Here is a 21756-nt window from a genome sequence, read left to right as displayed (position 1 = left end):
TACTGACGCGTGATAACCACACAAACCTGGTAATAAGAATTGTGCCTGGCGCAGTGGGTTTCACATACTTGACGTTCAATGAGGGCGACACAGTCCCCATTGCTTACAAGTCACACTTGTACACTTCGGCCGAAATGCGCTTTTCCACTGTTGAAAAAGTTTTGACTGCAGTTCAGATGGCGATTCTGAAAGAGAGAGCACTGTCGCAAGGGAAACGCATGTTGGTTGTTGCACCATATCCTGCCCTAGAGGAAGTGACAAAAGCCAGTGTACCAAATTCAAAAGCTTTGCATCCGCGTTGTATAAAATGGGCCACTTCTTTGACGTCTCCGAATGTCACTTACATCTTTGATGCCTCATTTCAGACTCAGGAGTATTTGTAGTATGAATTTGTTACTCCAGCTCCTCTGTCTTCGCGCCCGCTTGAGGAATACCATTGTATCATTTACACTGACAGTTCGACATAACCGGCGACGTACTCTAAGCATGCATATTCAGCGGCCTGCGCAATAGTGGCTGGTACTTTCGTGAATGGTGAATTCAAGTCTGATGTCATGCACACGCAGACATTGGGTGATTGTACCGCCCAGTTGGCAGAGCTTCGTGCTCTGGTGCTTGCACTCGAGTTTGCTGATCCTTGAGTGACTACTCTTATAGTGAGTGACTCTTTTTACTGTGTTCAGTCTTTCAATGACAATTTATTCTTTTGGTCTCAAAATGAGTATCGTGATTCCAAAGGTAGCACAATCAAGCATAAAATGCTTTGGGTTTGAGTCGCAGAACTTAAACAACGTCTGCCGCTCGTGAATGTAATTCATACTCTTGGGCACCAACGCGTCGGTGTCCACGCTGTTGGCAACAGTTTAGCTGACGAGGCAGCGAAAACAGCAGTGGCAACATATCTAGTCGCAGCAGTTACAAGATCCAACGGTAAGATTGATGATGACATCTTGGCAGCAATTACTGAAACGGAGAAGGGTGATAATTACCCTCGGGGATTCCCTTCTAAATACTCTTATCATTTAAGTCCTGATAAAGTTCCCTATGTGAGAATGAGCGACGTTGGTGACAGATTGATTCCCAACGCGGACTGCAGACTTTCATTGATAACAGCCGCTCACGAAGGTATGGCTTCTGTCCATGCCGGCGTTTCTGCGACTGTTACTATCTTACAACAACGTTACTGGTGGCGCGGATTGTATAAACAGACTTGTGCTTATGTCCTTAATTGTGACATTTGCCAGCAGATTAAACCTTCGACTGCTGCGCGTCCACCTCAAACAGAGTTGTACATATCTAATAAACCACTTGGGTGTGTTAATTTAGATCACTGCGGTCCTTTCTCCTCTGGTACTGCGTATAAGTACATCTTAGCTGCAGTGGATTTGTGCACATGTTTTCTATGGGTCTGGCCACAACGGAGTGCTGATGCCCGAACTGTCATCAGGGATTTGCATGTGTTTGTGGGAATTTTTGCGTGTGGTACTGTAAGAAGTTGGCCTAGCATATGCTGGTCACTAGTCATAGTGGCCACCTTGCACCAGTCCAATTCGACTCTTGTGGTAGATCGGCTTAAGACAACCTTTTAAAGAAAGCTATCCTAGTGGTAGCTGTGGAGAGCAGCCTTCAGGCTAAGTCTCAGAGGAATGTAAAGCAGCTTGTTTTACCTTATAATCTCTTGAATTACCAAATGAAAGGACACCACACAGGTATATATATCAAATATATATGTATTTATTACTAGACACACTCTACTAATCTCTTTGAGAATAGAAGTCAGGAACATATGCAAATATCAACGTTTCACAGTAAGTTAAGCACAAATATGGCTGGGGCCCTAGGGGCGTACCAGACCATATGCTAAAAAAAGAGGTTTAGGAATGTCGGCTTGCAAGGGGACAAGGCCTAGGGCCTGTAGAATCGCTGGGGCCTCACTAATCCACCCAAGGCAGGTAAGTAAAGTACCCACGGGAGACGCGTGCAGTGTGAGAACACAGCCGCGGGTTCCCTATTGATTTCAATGGAGCAAGTCGCGGTTGAAATTTTAAAGTTTTAGGGTACTTCTAGAGAGTCTACAAGCAAGCCACTTACAAGGTAAGTAGTTCGAGGGCCAACACCCACAGGAGCACCGGAGTGCATGAGTTACCTCACCCAGGGAAGCCGGGTGCATAGGTGTCTTTTGGTGTCGGACCGCGTTGTCATTTTCAATGGAAACCGAAGAAGTTTTGCTGCTTGTGAAGGCTGGATTCAGGATGAAGAAGACCTGAAAGCAGAAGGGACCATGTTCACAGTCACTTGCCAGTGACCCGGGGCCAGGAAGATGGATGCCCATGAAAGTCGGGTGTTTTCAGGTGATCACGGGTGTCTTGACTCTTCAGCCACGAGGTCCAGGCGGCGTCGACGACGACCAGGAGCTGGATTCGGATTGTCCCACGGAGTCTGCAGCTTACTGAGGTGTCGGCAACCGGATTGGAGCCAACAAGCCTTGGCAACAGCAAGTCTCGTGGAATGTGAAGAAAGTCAGTGGTGCAGACCAGCAAGGTCTGACGGACTCGCCCAGCAAGGGTAAGTCAGGGCAGGCCTGGAGCAACCAGGGGAGCCCTTTGGTTCGATGAGAGTCTTCAGGGGACCCACAAGCCAACCAGCAAGGGATCGCGAAGACGCCTCGTGAGGATTCGCTTCACAGGAGCCCACGGTCACTCGGGACGAGGTAGGCCTCTGATTTTTTAGGGAAATCCTGCTGGAGGCTTGGACCACACGTGGTCCAATGCACAAGTTCGTAGAATGTCGTGAAGGGGTGCACTCTACAATAGTGCACGGTACCCGGGTATTGCTGTTCCTCGTCACTCGTGGGGTCCACTCGCCTCAGGTTTGCTGGGGAATCACAATGGCCGTTGAGAAGTCAGGAAATCCACTTCCGGGGCTGCAGGGACTTCGGACTCCGGCAGGAGCGGGAAAGTTTGCGACCGTTGATGCAAAGTTTTTGGTGCCTGCCAAGCAGGAGAGTCACTCCTTGACTCCAAGGGAGATTCTTCAGTCTTCCAAAGGTAGTGGAACGTCGAAGGTCCAGGATTCTTCTTGTAGAGCGTCGTCCAGGGATATCTGATTTGCAATTGCAAGGTTTCCCTATCTTATACTAAAGGAAAGAGAGGGAATAGCTCTATGACTGCTCCTATGGGAGGGTCAGGGGAGTGGGTGGTTACACCCACTTCCCTTTGTTCAGTTTCGCGCCAGAGCAGGGGCCCGTTGTTCTTAAGTCCCTTTTTTATTATATGGTCTGGTACGCCCCTAGGGCCCCAGCCATATTTGTGCTTAACTTATTGTGAAACGTTGATTGTGCATATGTTCCTGCCTTCTAATCTCATAAAGAGATTAGTAGAGAGTTGTTTAGTAATAAATACATGTATATTTGATATATATACCAGTGTGGTGTCCTTTCATTTGGTAATTCAAGAGATAATAAGGTAAAAAAAGCTGCTTTACATTCCTCTAAAGACTTGGCCTGAAGGCTGCTCTCCACAGCTACCACTAGGATAGCTTTCTTTAAAGGTTGTCTTAAACATACTACCATAAGAGTCGAATTGTACTGGTGCAAGGTGTCCACTTAAACTAGTGAACATCATATACCAGGCCAACTTCTCACACACTGACACTGACTGACTGACACTGACTGACTGACTGACTGACACTGACTGACTGACTGACACTGACTGACTGACTGACACTGGCTGACTGACACTGACTGACTGACACTGACTCACACTGACTCACACTTGCTGACTCTTGCTGACTCTTGCTGACTCTTGCTGACTCTTGCTGACGCTTGCTGACACTGACTGACTGACACTGACTGACTGACACTGACTGACTGACACTGACTGACTGACACTGACTGACTGAGACTGACTGACTGAGACTGACTGACTGACACTGACTGACACTGACTGACACTGACTGACACTGACTGACACTGACTGACACTGACTGACTGACACTGACTGACACTGACTGACACTGACTGACACTGACTGACACTGACTGACACTGACTGACACTGACTGACACTGACTGACACTGACTGACTGACATACTGACTGACTGACTGACATACTGACTGACTGACTGACTGACTGTGACAGACTGACTGACACTGACTGACACACTCTGACACTGACTGACTGACACACTGACTGACAGTGACGGAAACTTACTGACACTGACTGACTGACTGACAGACACTGACTGACACTGACTGACACTGACTGACTGACAGACACTGACTGACACTGACTGACTGACAGACACTGACTGACTGACAGACACTGACTGACTGACAGGGACTGACTGACAGGGACTGACTGACAGGGACTGACTGACAGGGACTGACTGACACTGACTGACTGACACTGACACCGACTGACTGACTGACTGACTGACTGAGACTGACTGACTGACTGACTGAGACTGACTGACTGACTGACTGACATAATGACTGACTGACTGACTGACTGTGACAGACTGACTGACACTGACTGACACACTCTGACACTGACTGACTGACACTCTGACTGACAGTGACGGAAACTTACTGACACTGACTGACTGACGGACACTGACTGACGGACACTGACTGACAGACACTGACTGACTGACTGACAGGGACTGACTGACAGGGACTGACTGACAGGGACTGACTGACAGGGACTGACTGACAGACACTGACTGACAGACACTGACTGACACAGACTGACAGGCAGGGACTGACAGTGACTGACTGACAGTGACTGACACAGACTGACACAGACTGACACAGACTGACACTGACTGACACTGACTGACAGTGACTGACACTGACTGACACTGACTGACACTGACTGACACTGACTGACACTGACTGACACTGACAGACACTGACAGGCACTGACTGGCACTGACTGGCACTGACTGGCACTGACTGGCACTGACTGGCACTGACTGGCACTGACTGGCACTGACTGGCACTGACTGACAGTGACTGAATGACACTGACCGGAACTGACTGACACGGACTGACTGACAGTGACTAACATTAGGTCTCGCCTTTCATTAAGTTAAAGCCATTTGCTTTGCTATACAATACCATTAGCAAAGCAAATGGCTTTAACTCAAAGGCGAGACATATTGCATTTTCAATGCTTGTTTAGAATTATTACAAACACTTCTCCAGGGTAACTGAATTTAAATCATTTGAATTTATCCGAAAAACTGTCCCTCTAGGACACATGCCATGTGTGTATGATTTATTTTAATATTACATTCTCTGCAGAGGGCACATCATGGTTTTATTCTTTTAATGAAAGTTTTTTTTATTGACTGTACAACGCAAAGGCTGATATTACTGCCATAACCGACCAAATACAACAGTGTACTCTGACATTGTAGCCTAAATAAGAAAGGTAAATTCCTTCATACTTAAATGGTTGTTGGTTTGAGTTTGAGGTTCCATGCCATTTGTTTGAACTAATTTAAGTATTTCCTTTGCAGATGGCCCACCATGCTAGTCTGTTCTTATTATTTTATCCCACGAGTTGTCAATCAAACAATAATGCATTTGGAAAATAAATAACGTTTTTGTTTCGAGTCCTGCTGTATTTTACTGTTTATAAATGTTAGTTTGTATCCAAAGGGAATGTAGGGAAATAGATTCTTATAAATGTGAAATACAGGCTTTATATTATGGTTTACATTTCATATTTTAATATATCTATTAAGCCAGGTATAAGGTTTGAATTCTAACAACACACTATGACTTGGCCTAATTATTTTTGCATTTGTGATATGAATTCTATCAGTGCATTTTGTAATTTTCGTGATAATAATTTTGCAATATTGTTCATATTTTAACAACTGCAATAAAGTACTTAACTTGACCTTAGTTTTTGATATTTTATTGCCTCATTTTAACCTTTTGTTTCTCTTCACTTAGAACAACTCTCTGATTTGAATCAGGCTTTCCTTCAGCGTGAAGATCAACTCCATGAGTTGCAGACCAACAATACTTACCTTTTGAAGAAGCTTGAAAAAGAAAGGTATAATGCTCCCCATATTGTCCAGCCGTGATATGGGAAATAGTTGGATGCTGGATGTGATGTGCTGGAGCAATCGGATGCACAAGTGAGGCACTAGGTCCTGTGAACCACATTGAAGTTGATTGTTGGTTACAATTTGAGTTAGATATTGAGTGCTGCATATGGTGTACTGCAGTAAGGGATGGAGGTTAGGGATGGGCTGTAGTGTGCTTCTGTGAACGGGGGCAAAGATTGTGTGTGCTTCTGTGGTTTCTGAATGTATGAGAACTGGCATGCTGGACATTGTGCAAGTAAGAAGCAAAAGGACATTCAAGCAAATGGAGAACAAGTGAGCACCAATGAGGATATTTTATTGACCATGCACTCAGCAGTGGATGATGCAACTTTCGCACTCACCATGATGCCAGAGGACTTCAAGGAGCTCCAAGACAAACACGTGATGGTCTTGAAGACTGGTCAAGATAGGATTATACTAGGATAAGGTATGTTAAGTAAGCTGAGATGGTAGGGCATTGAAGTATACTCTTCAACCATATTTCACCATGTCTTGCGGGAGAACAAAATCTTAGCATCATCAGAACTGACAGGGCGGGTGCTGAAGACTGCATTCGAGGCCCGAATGAGAGGCATCCTTGCCAGGTATATCCTCAGAAGCATTTAAGAACTGAAGATTATGGGAAGCTAGACAATCCAAAACCATACAATGTGAGGATTACACAATTCACCTTTTCCAAGATCTACTCTAGAACACCTTAAATAAAAGAAGAGCCCTCCAGGAGGGGACAAACCAGACTTGGGAAAGCTAAATTAGGTAGAGATTGGCAGTTCCTTTTGCACTGATATTGAAATTGAACTTCCAAGAGCCACAAAATCTGACCTTTGTAGGAGGGAGAGTCACTGTTAGATCTGACAAAGACTGATCCTACTGACATTGTATAAAATAAGTCTCATTCCTGAAACCCCCAGAGAGCAAGATGGGAACAATGTCGTAACAGCAGAAGAGGAGGTGGCAGGCATTTGCCTAGTAAAAAAGAGAGACTGAACTGAGCGCACAGGATGCAGATGAAAATGCATTATACGATTCTGTAATGGATGTATTCCATACCATGAATCGCAGACATGTCAAATGTGTTCACCAGGCCTAGGAGGAATGAGAGAATAGACTGGCTGTGGAGTCACTGATGCTATCGGTATGTATCAATTTTCCATCATATTTCAGTTCTGATAGCTTTAATTTAGGAGACCTCAATGTAAAGTTTCGATGGTGGGGAAGGGATTTGGTTTCGAGGAGATCCCATTACCAAGGGAAACTACTAATGTTGCAGCCAAGATGGATAGCTGTGAATTTAAGGAATGGAAGGGGAGAGTTTCAAATGAGCGACTACTACCTTACAACTAGATGGTACGCCTAATCACTTTGCATTTTAAGTAATTAAACTCCACAGTCAAACTATGCAAAATCTGGCAAATCCTTTTATCAGAATCTCCCGGCAACATTTGCTTAGGAGAAACCTATTTAGTCACCAAAGATGCTCCATTTGATATAGAAATAATACCCTGTACAATCCTTCGTATCAGCCAAACAGAAGGTAAGAGGGTTGCTGTTCAGGGAGATCTCGCATTCAGTGTAGCAGCAGTGATAACCAATTAAAGAAACAGTCAGATATACAATTCTTATGGGTAAAATGGATGTAGGGTAAGACTGGTAGCCACCCCCGTTTCTAACTCCAGTCGAGAAACATTCCAAACAAATGGCTATTTTTAGGGACAAATTGTCAGGAGAGATTATGTGGATAGTGTATTGTAATAATGTATCTAACACATAGCTAGATAGACAACATAAGACAGTTACTGAAGTAGTGGGATGTTGCATAGCATGACTTGCATTTTCGCAGACCTGGAGTTGCAATATAAGTGGAGAAATACTCATCTCCCTGGGCCAGCTCCCCCTCGCCGCCGTTAACTCTGAGTTCAGCTAAGCACCCTTCGCCCTCCGTTCACCTTCACTGTTGTCCTGATGTGTTGCTTTGCCCTCCGTGCCCAATCACTGTTGTTTTGCAGTGCCCTATATTACTTGGTAAAGTTGTTTCTGTGCCTTTTATTATTTTGTGAAATCGTCTCTGCGCCTGTTACTATATTGTGAAGTCGTTTCTGTGCCTATTATTTAATTTGTGTTGTGCTCAGTTTTGACTGCATTCTTATTTGTTCTTGTGTCTTATCATTACTTCACTGTTATGCTTGTCCTGATCGTGCCGCTCATTTTTCCCTCCGGTCCCTCCCTCCTAATGCCCCTACACCTCCCAGAACCTACCTATATAGAGGCCGCAGTGTGACTCCATTGAGCAGGTCCCTGAGCCAGCTCTCCCTTGCCACCGTAAGCTCTCTGAGTTAAGTTGATCAACCTCCACCCTCTTGATTAACCTTTGTGCCCCTTCACTGCTGTCCTGCTGTATTGTTTCCTCCTCCATGCCTCGTGACTGTCTTTTTGCGGTACCTGGTATTACTTGGTAGAGTCGTTCCTGTGCCTGTTATTATTTTGTGAAGTCGTCTTTGCGTCCGTTACTTTATTGTGAAGTAGTTTCTGTGCCTATTATTTAATTTGTGTTGTGCTCACTTTTTAAAAAAAAAACGTATTTTATTTGCCGATTGCATACATATCACAGAACCCTGTATATCAGAGTCTTCAGTGAAGTCATATTGCATCATGTTACAAAAGCAATCTACTTTTATGCATGTCATCCGAGAATGTAATAAAAATACACAACCAAATACTACTAACCCCCCCCCCCCCCCAACGCCTCCCTCCCCACGCGTCGCCCCATATCCATACGGTCTCTACTACAGCCTTAATATCCTGCAACAAAGTCATAGCACAATAATAAACACACACCCGTATTCCCCCCCTACCCGGCGCCCCCCCAACCTGACTAATCTCAAGAATTATCCCAATGAATGAACCTCTACCTCCATTGGCGGCTCCAGCCACATCCCGCGGTAATCCGCCCATCTTTTCCATATTTTATAGTGCTTGCGTGGGCATCCCCTGGCCACAAAAATGGGCTTTTCCAGCCCCATACAGAAATCTAGGCCGTTTTTCCATGCGGTCACCGATGGGGCTCGCGGTGCCTTCCATGCCCTGGCGATGTCCCGCTTTGCCAGTGTAAAGCCAAGTCGCATAAGATGTCGCTTATAAACATTACCCCCAATGCCCTCCATGACATGCAGCAGTGCCGACTGTGGCGTTCGCGGAAGCTCCCAACCCAGAACCTCCGACAGACATGTAAACACCCCCCTCCAAAACCGGTCCAGGGAAAGGCAATGCCAGGTAGTGTGCATAAATGTACCTTCCTCCCGGCCACATCTGAGGCAATCCGGAGCGGCGATCATGCCCGCTCGATTCAGTCTGTCCCGGGTAAAGTAGACCCTGTGCAGATATTTAAATTGTATGAGGCGCAGGCGCATCGCTATGGCCGCTTCTCTAGGAGCTGCCAGGGCCTCCCTCCAGTCCTCCTCTTCTAATGCACCTACATCTGTCTCCAAGTCTCCCCGCAGCTTCTGAAGCTTTGTAGAACAATGTATAACTAGGGCCTGATAGATCCTGGAGATCTTCTTGGTCTGTAAATCCCCTACATCTGTCTCCAAGTCTCCCCGCAGCTTCTGAAGCTTTGTAGAACAATGTATAACTAGGGCCTGATAGATCCTGGAGATCTTCTTGGTCTGTAAATCCCCCATGAAGAGTCTCGCTTCCAATGGACTGAACTCGGGGAGGGATGTCAGGCCCTCCTGGCTAGGGGACAGTGCGTGGCGAAACTGGAGATATCTATAAAATTGTGATTGGGGCATAGAAAATTCCCTTTGTAGGTCCTGGAATGACTTAAGTGTCGTGCCACTCATAACATCCCCCAGGGTCGAGATGCCGATATCATCGCATCCTCGGAAGCCCTTTAAGGCCACCAGTTCTGGTAAGCACCCATTGTTCCAGAGGGGGGGGTCTCCTCAGTCAAGATGTTCCACCAACCCATGCGACGCAACGCCTGCCGCCACATCAGGAATACCACCTGCGTGGCCGACGGCATGCTGCCGCGCAAGGGCGCCGAATATAGGATAGTGTGTAGTGTATTAGACCCCCATAAGCAGTCGTTCCAATGCGTACGACGGATCCCTCCTATCGCCATACCACCACTCATTGAGGACAAGGAGATGCGAGGCCTGATAATAAGACAGGACATCCGAGGACGCAAGTCCTCCGCAATAAGGGGATAGAAAACATGTTCTAAGGGCCACGTGCACTTTACCCCTTCCCACAGAAACTGCCCCAACACAGAATTCACCAGCCGGAACCATCGAGGCGGGATCGGATACGGGTGATTCTGTAGCTGGTAGAGCAGCCTAGGAAGTGCCACCATCTTAAATATTGCCGACCTGCCATATAGCCTCAGTGGCATACGAGACCAGGTCTTGAGATCTGTGCGGACCCTCTCCCACACCGGTGCCATATTGCACTCCCAGGAAAGAGCCGGCACCTCCGACAGGAACACTCCCAAATATTTCAGCGCACCAGCTGCCAGCTGAATGGCGTTCGCCCACGCGCCTAGCTTCGAGCGGTCTCCCAGAACTCCCAGTGTAGATTTGCGAGGATTCATAAAGAGTCCCGACGTCTCCCCAAACATCTGCATGATCCGTAGGAGTCGCGGCCCCGACATATCCAGCGCCGTAAGGAAAAATAGGACGTCGTCCGCATACAACGCGATTCTATCAGATACCTCTGGAGCCCACTCAAAGCCTCGGACCCGTGCATCTATGCGTACCCACGCCGCCAACGGCTCCATAGCTAGTGCAAATAAGTATGGGGACAGGGGACATCCCTGCCGCGTACCCCGCTGAATCGGAAAGATAGTAGAGGCCGCCCCCGCCACCCGCACCTTCGCCGTCAAGTCTGTATAGAGGAGCATAAGATAGGAGAGAAAGCGCGGGCCCAGGTTGAGTCTGCGTAGTAATGCAAGCAGGTATACCCAGCTCAGGGAGTCAAACGCCCTGTCCATGTCCGCTAACAGGAGCGCCGCCTGCTCCCCAGTTTGTCAAACAGCCGCCATCGCCACATGTGCTCACCGTAAATTATGTCTAGTAGCCCTCCGGGGCATGAACCCAGCCTGATCAGGGTGTATAAGAGTCGATATGTGTGGCAGAAGGCGATTAGCCTATGCCTTGTCCAGGATCTTAGCCTCCACATTGAGGAGGGAGATGGGGCGGTACGAGGCCTGTTGATCCGGTGGCCGGCCTGGTTTAAGAAACACTACCACCTCTGCGTGCCTCCAATCTGGGGGGAGCACTCCCTTCTCCCTGGCCTCCTCTACAACCGCACGATAATATGGGGCCTATTGCGTATTATAGCGACTGAAGAATTCACTCTGGAACCTATAAGGACCGGGAGCCTTCCCAGAGTTGAGCTCTCCCAAGGCCGTGCCCAACTCCTCCTCCATTAATGGAAGCTCCAGTCGGTCCCGCACTTCATCTGACACCGCTTTAGGCGGCAGATCGGCTAAGAATTTATCGACGGTGGCCGCTGGCAGGCATTCCCGGGGGGCATAAAGGTAGCAAAGCTTTCCGCAATGAGGAGTGGGTCGGTGATCGGTACCCCTTTGTCATCCAAAAGGCCCGGGAGGGCCTGGGCATGAAAGGCGCCCTGGCAAAGCCGATGTATCATCTTTCTGGACTTGTCCCCCCACTGGTATATTCTGCTACGCGTCGCCAGCCAAGTCTGGCGGGCTTCGTCCATTAGGAGGGCAGCACAAGACTGTTGGGCCTGAAGTAATTGCCTCACCAACTGCCCTCCCCCTTCCTCCCGAACCCGGCGTTCGAGTGCCTCAACGGAGGCCTCCGCCCGCATCAACTCCTCCCTGCGCTTACTACGAGCCGCCGAGCACCATGATATATCTACACCTCGTAAAGTAGGCTTCAAGGCCTCCCACAAAGACTCAACGCTAGATACCGACCCCTCGTTTGAGGTGAAGTATTGAGCAATGGCCTCCCTCATATGCGTACTGTAATCAGCATTCTGCAGGTGCCACGGTGAAAGGCCTCACTGAAAGGGTTGTCGCTCCCGGCCCATATACAACTCAAGGGACACTGGAGAGTGGTCGGAAAGGCCACGGGGTAGAATCTCAGTCAACGCCACTCTACCAGCCCTCGTCCGGGGGAATAAAGATGTAATCGAACCTTGAGAAAGTTTTGTGAACCGCTGAGAGGTATGTATACTCCCGCCTATCTCTTCGAACCCGCCGCCAGACATCGATCCAGTCAAGACTAGTCACCAGTGAGTTTAATTTCGTGGGGCCACCCTTCCCCAAACCACCCTCCCCCTACTCCTATCTCTGGCCAAATCCATAACGTCGTTCCAGTCCCCACCCACTACAGAGAGCACATCAGGCATATCCGCCCAAAGGGCCAGTAGCTTCTCAACAAGAGACCACTGCAAGGGGGGGGGGGGCATACACACAGCCCAAAATCAAGGGGACCTCCCCTACTGTGCCCCGAATAAATAGATACCGGCCCTGAGAGTCAATCCACTGCTGCGCATGTATATACGGGACCCTACGATGAACCAAAATCGCCACCCCTCTGGAGCCCCTCGCAAATCCTGCATGGAAGATTTGTTGATACCCATTTCTCTGTAAGCATGGAGTCTTCGTACCCATGAGGTGTGTTTCCTGCAACATAAGGATATCTGCCCTAGCCCTCTTGGCCTGATGCAATATTGCTCCCTGCTTATTTTTGTCCAGGGCCCCTCGCACATTCCAGCTTATAATACTGAAAGTACCCGGGGCTCCCGGATCCCTTAACGACGTGCTAGCCATAAGGGAGGGAACCCACCCACCTCACCAACAGGGGACCGCGGCAGTGCTTATGAAGAGTGCAATGAACGCACGATGGAGGTGCGACGCGGAACCTAAAACAACTCCCCCCCCCCCCCCCCTCCCCCCCCCCCAACAAACCCCCCACCCCATACCTCAAAAACGCTGCAGCATCTGTCGCGGTGGGATGAGTACCCGAAACCCAACGGGGGAATAGGCACTGCCCCATCCAATGGATCCCCAACTTACAGCCCATGTTCCTCGGGCGGAATCTCCGCCAGTACAAGCCCGGCAGAGAACCAGCCCACACTTTGATTCCCCCGACAATTATATATCAAAGAATATGATGAACAAAGGAGAATACCCCTGCACTAAACCAGCCCAAAGCGGCAAGGCTCCAAAGTTCGGCATCCATGCTCCGGGCTCCCCCCAGCAGAGACTCCACCAGACACGGAGCGCCTGTCACCGCCTGTCACCCCTCTGTCGCTGTCCCTTGGGACCCTTCCGGGCCACCTCTCTGGAGTAGGTGTCCGGCTCCCTGCCGGGCGGCGTGTGCACACTCACCCGCACCGTTTCGTCAGTCCACTTAAAGACCTCCTCCGGGGTGTCGAAGAAGCGCGTGCGGGTTTGGTACACCACCCGCAGACGAGCAGGGTACAAAAGGGCATACGGGAGCTTAAGGTCTCTTAGTCTGGCCTTCGCGGCCATGAACGATTGGCGCTGTTGCTGTACTAGTGGTGTATAATCGGGAAATATTAAGATGCGCACATTTTCATACAGCAGAGGTTCCTTGGCCCGGGCCTGTTTCAAGATGGCATCGCGGTCCAGATAGTTCAGGAGCTTTGCTATTACTGGCCGCGGGTGAGCCCCGAGCGGCAGCTTCTGCATCAGTGCCCGGTGGGCCCGCTCCACGACGAAGCAACGTGACATAGCGTCCGGCGGGAGGCAACTTTCCAACCACTGCGTGAGGAAGTGTTCCATTTTTTTTTTTTTTTTTTTTTTTTTGGAAAACCTTTATTGTTCACAGCGGTATCTTTACATAGTGTACGTGCACCATCCATGGTATCAAATCAGTTATGCAATTGATGAGTGCTTGTTAAACAATATGACACAGCCGTTCAGCCGACAACCCTGGGGTCCGGCGGCGTTGTACATGGTGGCATTGTTGTAGCCCTTGGACGCGCACCTGAGCAAGTGATAGGTCTATTTTGTTGTATGCGTGTGCTTGGTGTACCTGATTCGCAATGGTGTAGCCTTGCATTTAAGTCAAGCAATTCTAGTCTGTGCTGCCGTTTTCGGGCCCATGTGTGTGCTGTGTGTTGCGCGCCCAGTCCCCGAGCGCTGTGTCTCTCAATCTGTTGGTCATCGGGGCATGCCCAGCTCTCAGCTCTACGCGCCCTTGACAAGAGGTTGCCGCAAGCTTCGGTCGCTCCCATCCCTGGCAGGGCAGACAGGTCATCGCCGCTCCACCGTCAGTAAGCAGGGCACTCAAAATAGGGCAGCGCTTCGGGGATGCTAGACAGCGCAACTGCCATGTGTTATCTGTGACAAATCAGGAATCTAGTCGGGAAACACAGCCGATAAGCAAACCGCTCCCGACGCTTATACGGCAGTAGGGGTAATAGGGGTGAAGGGTCTTAACTCAAACAGGGTCAAGGGGGGGGGTGAGGGGGGAGGTCATTTTGCACCAGTGCGGGGAGGTCAACAGCCGCCCAGTGAGGCATAGCGGGTTCGTGCGCCGTGCGCGGGAGATAGCGGCCGGGAGGGGGGTGGGGGGGGGTGGAGGGGCCCCCGGTCTTGTCGAGAGTCCAAAGCATCTATGCAGCGCCCACGGTGGGAGTCGTTGCGCGCAGGGCGCTCTGCTACGCTGAAGGGGGGGTGGCAGGTCGAGGCAGAGTGGCCTCGTCCTTCCGCCTGAGCCCCCAGCTACGCGCTGGTTGCACTGCTTCAAGACGGGGCGGCAGTATGTAGTAGGCGTGTGTGCTATCTGTGTAGCGCTAGGCCTCAGGTGTCGGCCTCGCTGAGAGTGGGAGTAGAGGGTACCAGAGGCAGGCGGGAGGGAGCAGGAGGTGGCGCCGCTGCAGCTCTAAGGCCGCCTCCGTCAATCCACAATGAGGAAGTGTTCCATGTTGCCTGCCTCACAGCCCTCCGGACAACCCACGAATTTCAGGTTGTTTTGTCGGGCCCGCCCTTCTGCATCCTCCACCCGAAGCGCCAATCCCCTCTGGACCGTTTCCATGCTCGCCATTTTTTGCTTCAGTATGGTAACATCGTCTTCCACTCCAGAAATCCGGGTCTCAGCTTCTGTGATGCGAGACACAGCGTTGCTCAGATCTTGGCGCAGCAGCGTGACATCCGACCCAACAGCCCCGATCTTAGCATCAAGCATATCCCTGGATTGGGTGATGGCTGCCATGAGGGCTGCGTTGTCAGGGATGGCCTCCGGTGGACCCCCTGTAGCACCAGCCGCCACCCCTGGACCGGTGAATTTATCAATGGGGCCATGTCTAGTGGACCTACCGCCCTTGTCTCTTGTCATGGCTGCCTCTGGGGTCCTCCCGCAGGACTGAAGACGGCTGAGCTAGTTGCAGGAGCGGCGTCGCAAGGCCCAATGAATTCCCCCCCCCAGGGGTGCGACCCCCTGGGACCTCACACAGTGGGGACAATGTCTGCACATAAGATCCAAGCGTGCCGACAACCGAGTGGCCTCACCAAGTGCCGCAAACGCTGACTGTCAGAGAGCCCCAGCCCGGTCAGCCTTCAAAGCAGGATCCACGGGGCCAAAAGATGTGATTCTCAGCTGCACCCTACGCGGCCCGACCGTGCCGCCGATCCCTGCTGCTAGGGTGCTCTGCCTACCTCCGGATGCAGCCTCGTATGTGTCGGGGGCCACCGCGGCAATCCCCCTCTTCACCTCCGTCAAATGACTGCCCCCCCCATGCCCCCCCTGACTGCCGCAGACATCTCACCCCCTCTCTCCTCACCTCCGCGGCCCGGCCGCCGTGTCGTCGATTACAGCCCCGCCTAGGCCGCGACTCAAGTCCAGGAGGGGGCCCCCGGTCCGCAATATGCAACTTCCTGCGCGCAGGTGGGGGTCGAGACTCTGCCAGTCACCCCCGCAAATGCCCACAACTCCAGGGGGACCGATACTGCCTTCACAGGTGGCCACCTCGTGGAATTGCCACACTCCAAGCCGATGAAGAGGGAGCAAGGGGGGGGGGGAAGGACCCCTGCAGCCTTTTCCAGTGACCGTGCCTCCTAGCTCCCTCCTGCTGCCAGCCGTCAATAAGCACTCACATAGTCCGGGGGCCAGGCAACTCTGCAGTTCTCCACACCACCGCTGCCACCTTCTCCCGATACCAGGCGGACCCGGGCGACACACTGTCTGACTCCCGGCGATGCAATCGTCCCTACAACGCCGGTTCCGGGTCCCGCAATCACCCGATACACGGATCGATCTTCTCCTTCTGCAGGCAGGCACAGCGCGAACGTCTCCTCCTGTAGGCGGGCACAATGCGACCCGCAGCTCCCAACGTCCTCCGGGAATCTGCACGCGACTCCCCGGCGTCACCTGCACCACTAGGCCCCGTCCCGCGCCATCGAACTCTTGCATGGGCGCCCCAGACTGCTGGCGAGTATCCGCCTGGGAAGGCAGCGCCACGGCAGCTCCTTCAGGATGACTAGGATGTCGGGGGAACCAGGATAATTTGAGGAGTATAGGCGGGCTGGACGGAGCTCGCCTAACTCGCGTCTGCCATAGTAGCTCGCTAGGCCACGCCGTGTTGTGCTCACTTTTGACTGCACTCTTGTTTGTTTTTGTGCCTTATCATTATTTTGCTGCTGTTGTGCTTTTTCTGATTGCGCCGCACGTTTTCCCTGCCACTCCCGTCTCCTTGCACCCCTCCCAGGACCTACTTAATGGAACCATGGCTCCACCACCCTGCACTGCTAGACCATCGCAGACCTCGGAGCCCTGGATCCCGAGCACAGCGACAACTGCTGCTGCACATCTCCACGGACCACCAGAGGTCCATTCTCCTGCCAGCACTGCCGCTTCACCTGCTACACCAAAGCAAGCAACAATGCCGGAGACTCCGCAAACATGACTGCATCCACCACTCAGACCGAGACCGCCAAGGCACAAATCCAGTGCATTCTACTCAACGCACGATCACTAAGCAAACATGCCACGGAGATCTGGGACACAATCGCATCCCCCACTGCGGACGTCATCTTCTTCACCGAGACCTGACTGAATCCCTCCTCCGCACCGGACATTTCCATCGCCACCCCCAAAGGCTACAAGATAACATGCCAGGACTGAACCAACAAACACAGAGGCGAAATCGCCTTCATGTACAAGGACACAATCCACTGCACGACCTCCTCAGTCGACTTGATCCCCGACAATGGAGCATCCCAAGTTCCAACTCCAAACAGATGGACAAAAGCACCATCAGATGCATCCTCACCTACAGACCACCAGGACCACACCCCAGCTTTTACAACTCCATCCTCAACCTCATTCCCCCTATCAACATAGACTCTGAGCACTACATCTTCCTAAGGGATCTTAACTTCCATGTCTGACCCCAGTGACACCACACAATGAACTCCTGGAAAGCATGAGCAACAATAGACCTCAAGCAACTTGTCCCACATCTCAAGACACACGTTCAAAGCCATGTTCCAACCAGCAACCGAGTCAAGTACTCTCAGGTCTCACAGCTCACCTTGACCGACCACTACAGTGTCCACTTCACCACCTCAGGACCTACCAACGCTGGAACCATGCCCCCCTGGATCCACGCGTAGGAACTGGAAAATGATATCAGAAGACCAGTGGAACAACACTCAACTCCTAACTCCCAGTCGCAACTTCTAACTCTGAACAGGCTGCAAAGAACTTCTCCCAGCAGATCACAGAATGTGCCAACACAATCGTCCTTGCCAAATCCAAAAGATCTGCCTGAAGAGCCAGCTGGTTCCCACAAAACTGAAATCCACCAAACGCAACTGCCAGCAACTAGAAAGCAAGTGGCACACCAGCAAAGAGACAGGAGAGCACACCACCTTCAAGACAGCACTCCACCAGTACCACTGCTTCCTGAAAGAAACAAAGAACAACACACTAGCAGACCACATAGAAACCAGCATAAACCGCAGCTAGGATCTCTTCGCCATCATGAAGGAGTTCTCCAACCTTGCAGTCGCCAGGAATTAAATTACCCCCTCCCAGGACCTGTGTGACACCCTAGCTGTTTTTTTTCCGCAAAAAGATCTCCATCATCTACAAAAACCTTGAACCCCAGCCCTCCGCCGCTGACAGCCTCAGCCTGCTCATACCCACAAACACCTTCAGACCCTCTCATGACTCCAGCCGCAATATTCATCTTGAACTCTGTGGACTTGGTTGCACCCACGGACCCCTGTCCCCACCACATCTTCAGCCTCTGGAGCAAGACCGTTGGTGACAAGCTCAAAGTACTTAACACCTCCATCACCTCGGCCTCCTTCCCTGAGGACTAGAAACATGCTGAAGTGAGGCCCTACCTGAAGAAGCCAACGTCCAACCCAGCTGAACCGAAGAACTACCAGCCAATCTTCCTGCTCCCCTTTCCAGCAAAGTATCTCGAGAAGGCAATCAATTAGCAACTCACAGAACACCTGGAACACAACAACCTCCTGGACCCCTCTCAATCTGGATTCCGAGCCAACCACAGCACAGAGACAGCCCTGATTGCAGCCACTGATGACATCATAGCCCTCCTAGACAGTGGCGAAATGGCAGCCCTCATCCTGCTGGACCCTTCAGCCACCTTTGACACCATCTCCTATCCCATCCTAATTAACGGACTCCACCTCTTCGAAATCCAGGGAGATGTCCTCAAATGGATTGCCTCATACCTCACTGGAAGAACCCAGAGAATCCATCTCCCACCGCTCACCATAGAACTGAGATATTCCCCAAGGAACGTTCCTCAGCCCCACCCTCTTTAACAGGTAAATGACCCCCCTGGTCAACACTGTCCGATCACATGGACTTAAAATCATCTCCTACGCGGACGACACCCAGCTCATCCTCTCGCTGTCAGAAGAACGTTCCACCACCAGAGCAAACTTCTACAGAGATATGATAAACATCGCTGACTAGATGAAGGGCACCTACCTCAACCTCAAGACGGACAGGACAGAAGTCCTCATCTTTAGGAACAACACCACGCCATGGAACAATGCATGGTGGCCTACTGAACTCTGCCTGTCCTCCGCCCCGACAGACCACGCCCGCAGCCTTGGCATAATCTTGGACAGCAAGCTATCCCTGAAGAAACCAGTAAATGCCTACTTCCACACCCTATGCATGCTCTGCAACATCTTCAGATGGCTCTCAGCAAACACCAGGAGGACTGTCCTGCAGGCCCTTGGCACCTGCAGGCTGGACTACGGTAACCCACTCTTTGTAGGTATCACAGCACACCTTCTGAAGAGACTACAGGCAATACAAAACTCAGCGGTCAGACTCACCCTTGACCTCCCCAGACAAACCTCACTTTCTTAAAGCTACACTGGGTCCGGATCCAGAAGAGATGCCAGTTAAAGATGCTGACCCACGCATACAAAGACCTGCACAACGAAGGGGCCAGCATACATCAACAAAAGCATGACCTTCCACCAACCGACCAGACACCTACGATCCACTTTCCTATTCTTTGCAAACACTCCCCAAAACCGCTGAGTCAACAGCAGAGAACGCTCCCTCCCACACCTAGCAGCTAAAGCTTGGCACACCCATCCCTTGCACCTCCGAACTGCCTCATCGCACCAGCCATTCAGGGAAGGACTCCAGACTGGGATGTTTAAAAGTACGGTTCACCACGAAGCAGCTAGCAACTCCAGTTCCTCGAGACCCTCACATGTGATTGTCACACTTTACAAATCCTTTATTGATTGATTGATTGATTGATCTCACTGATAAAGAATTGCACCTTTTCCTCCCACAGTTGTTGATCGTACTCCAGAATAGATATAACATGGTGCACTGACATGCTTACTAGTGCAACTGACAAGATAGAGATTGATCTCATCACCATCTTTGACCATAACTCAGTCATTCAGGATTGTAATATCGAAAAGGCCCTTGAATTAATAAATCCCAGAAATGTAATTGAAGTATAATAAATGGTAGGCTACCTAATTCAGAATAGATCACATTGAGAAATGCGAACTAGAATGATGGAAATAAGGTTTCTCTACATTCATTGTCGGATGAATTCAAGGCAGTCAGAAGGGAAATATGTATTTTGCTTCGATCCACAACAGTAACATAATAGATAAATGACCTGAGAGAAAATGGAAGCCAGATTAAAGCACCTGGAAAAGAAACCTAGAGAAAAAGGAATACTAACAGTGTTGAAAGAAATTATAGTTCTGAGGTGCCAGATTAATTAATTGTCATCGGAATGCTCTGAAAGGACATTAATTTGAATTTAGTACCACTTCTATGAAAAAGGGCAGTAAGGCAGATATACTGCAAGTGAGGAGGCTATGTATCGCAAGGAAAAGAACTTGAGGGGTAAGGTTACAAATTCTGACAATAGAAATCAACGGGTGTTAATGGATCATTATGTTAAACTATGTAGAGCAAACCTACAGGAAAACCAAGACCTTTATAACGACTTAAGTATGCTAGTGTTGGGCACATCAGAGTGTGATAGAGAGATAACAGGGGAGGAAGTTGAAAAAGCTGCATAGCTCATGCCAGCCAATTAGGTACCAAGCCAGAGGGTCATGCTAACATGTTATATAAGATTTTTTGCTCCAAATTAGTATCACAACTAACAATAATGTATGGGAATAGTGAGATTCATCAGGTTGCATTTGTCACTCTAGAGAGACAGTACCATGGTTTAGCTAGTTTTCTTCTAGAAGGCATTCATCAGGTCAGTTTTTTGTCAGGATTATGTAAATCCATACTGAGATACGAAAAATGTTTGGTCTTGGTATGCTGCAGTAAAGAGGACGTGTGGTGTTGGAAGTTTTTTCTTTGGTGAGGGCCAGAGAATGTATGTTGCAATGAAAGGTGGAGACTGGTGTCCTGTGGATACGGCTATGATGTCCGGTATTAATATTGGTGGGCTGCAGTTAGTGTGGCAGAGTTTGGGTACCTTCTGTGCTAACCTGATTTGAGCGGCAGAGACCATAACCCAGAAAATTACACTTTGTGCAACTCGAGAGAGACCACAAAAATTGACACAAGCTGTCCAGATGAACTAAATTCCAAAGGTTTCACACCGATTGCGAGAAAGTAAGTGAAAACTTTGCTTTCTGGATACACTCATATTTGTCCATTAACCCCCAATTCCATCATGCTGCCAAATCGGCCTGGGCAGCTCCCCACTTCTTAAAACCCATGCTCTCAAACCAAGATTTCAGCTAATTGCCGAAAAGCGCTTTAACACCTCAACCGGGATAGCAAGTGCTAAATAGAAGCAAACCTTTTCCCGCTTCTATCCCTCCACTATCCTTCTCTATCCAGATAACTGACTAACATATCCACCACTCAAATTACTTTCATATTTCACTCTACTAATTTACCACTAATCCTTTATGGGTTCCGGAGTAGCGTGCAACTCGCCGAAAAAACGATTTGACACCTCGTCGGGGGTATTAGGTGCTATTTAAGTGCAATTGCAATACATTACAATCACTATGGACTAAAGAAATTAGTTCCTCGCAGGAGCCTCTAAAATTGTTTTGGCACCTCTACAAGCTATTCTCATTTTGCTGCCCTCCTAGCAACAAACTCCAAAAATTTGGCCATATCTCCCCTGTCTCTG

At 49.9% G+C, this 21756-nt stretch overlaps 1 protein-coding gene across 4 annotated transcripts in view; it reads left to right on the top strand.

Annotated features, from left to right (window-relative positions):
- Positions 1-21756, top strand: part of GOLM2 (golgi membrane protein 2) — a 523755-nt gene that overhangs the window by 193818 nt on the left and 308181 nt on the right. For all 4 annotated transcript variants that reach the window (XM_085644687.1, XM_085644686.1, XM_085644685.1 and 1 more), the window contains exon 3: positions 5966-6068. In XM_085644687.1, the coding sequence (XP_085500813.1) occupies positions 5966-6068 (103 nt within the window). The remainder of the gene's footprint in view (positions 1-5965; positions 6069-21756) is intronic.

This window comes from Triturus cristatus, chromosome 3_1 (assembly GCF_964204655.1).
Source record: "Triturus cristatus chromosome 3_1, aTriCri1.1, whole genome shotgun sequence".
Taxonomy (NCBI): domain Eukaryota; kingdom Metazoa; phylum Chordata; class Amphibia; order Caudata; family Salamandridae; genus Triturus; species Triturus cristatus.
The sequence above is the reverse complement of the archived record's forward strand: the minus strand, read 5'-3'. Positions and strand labels throughout refer to the sequence as shown.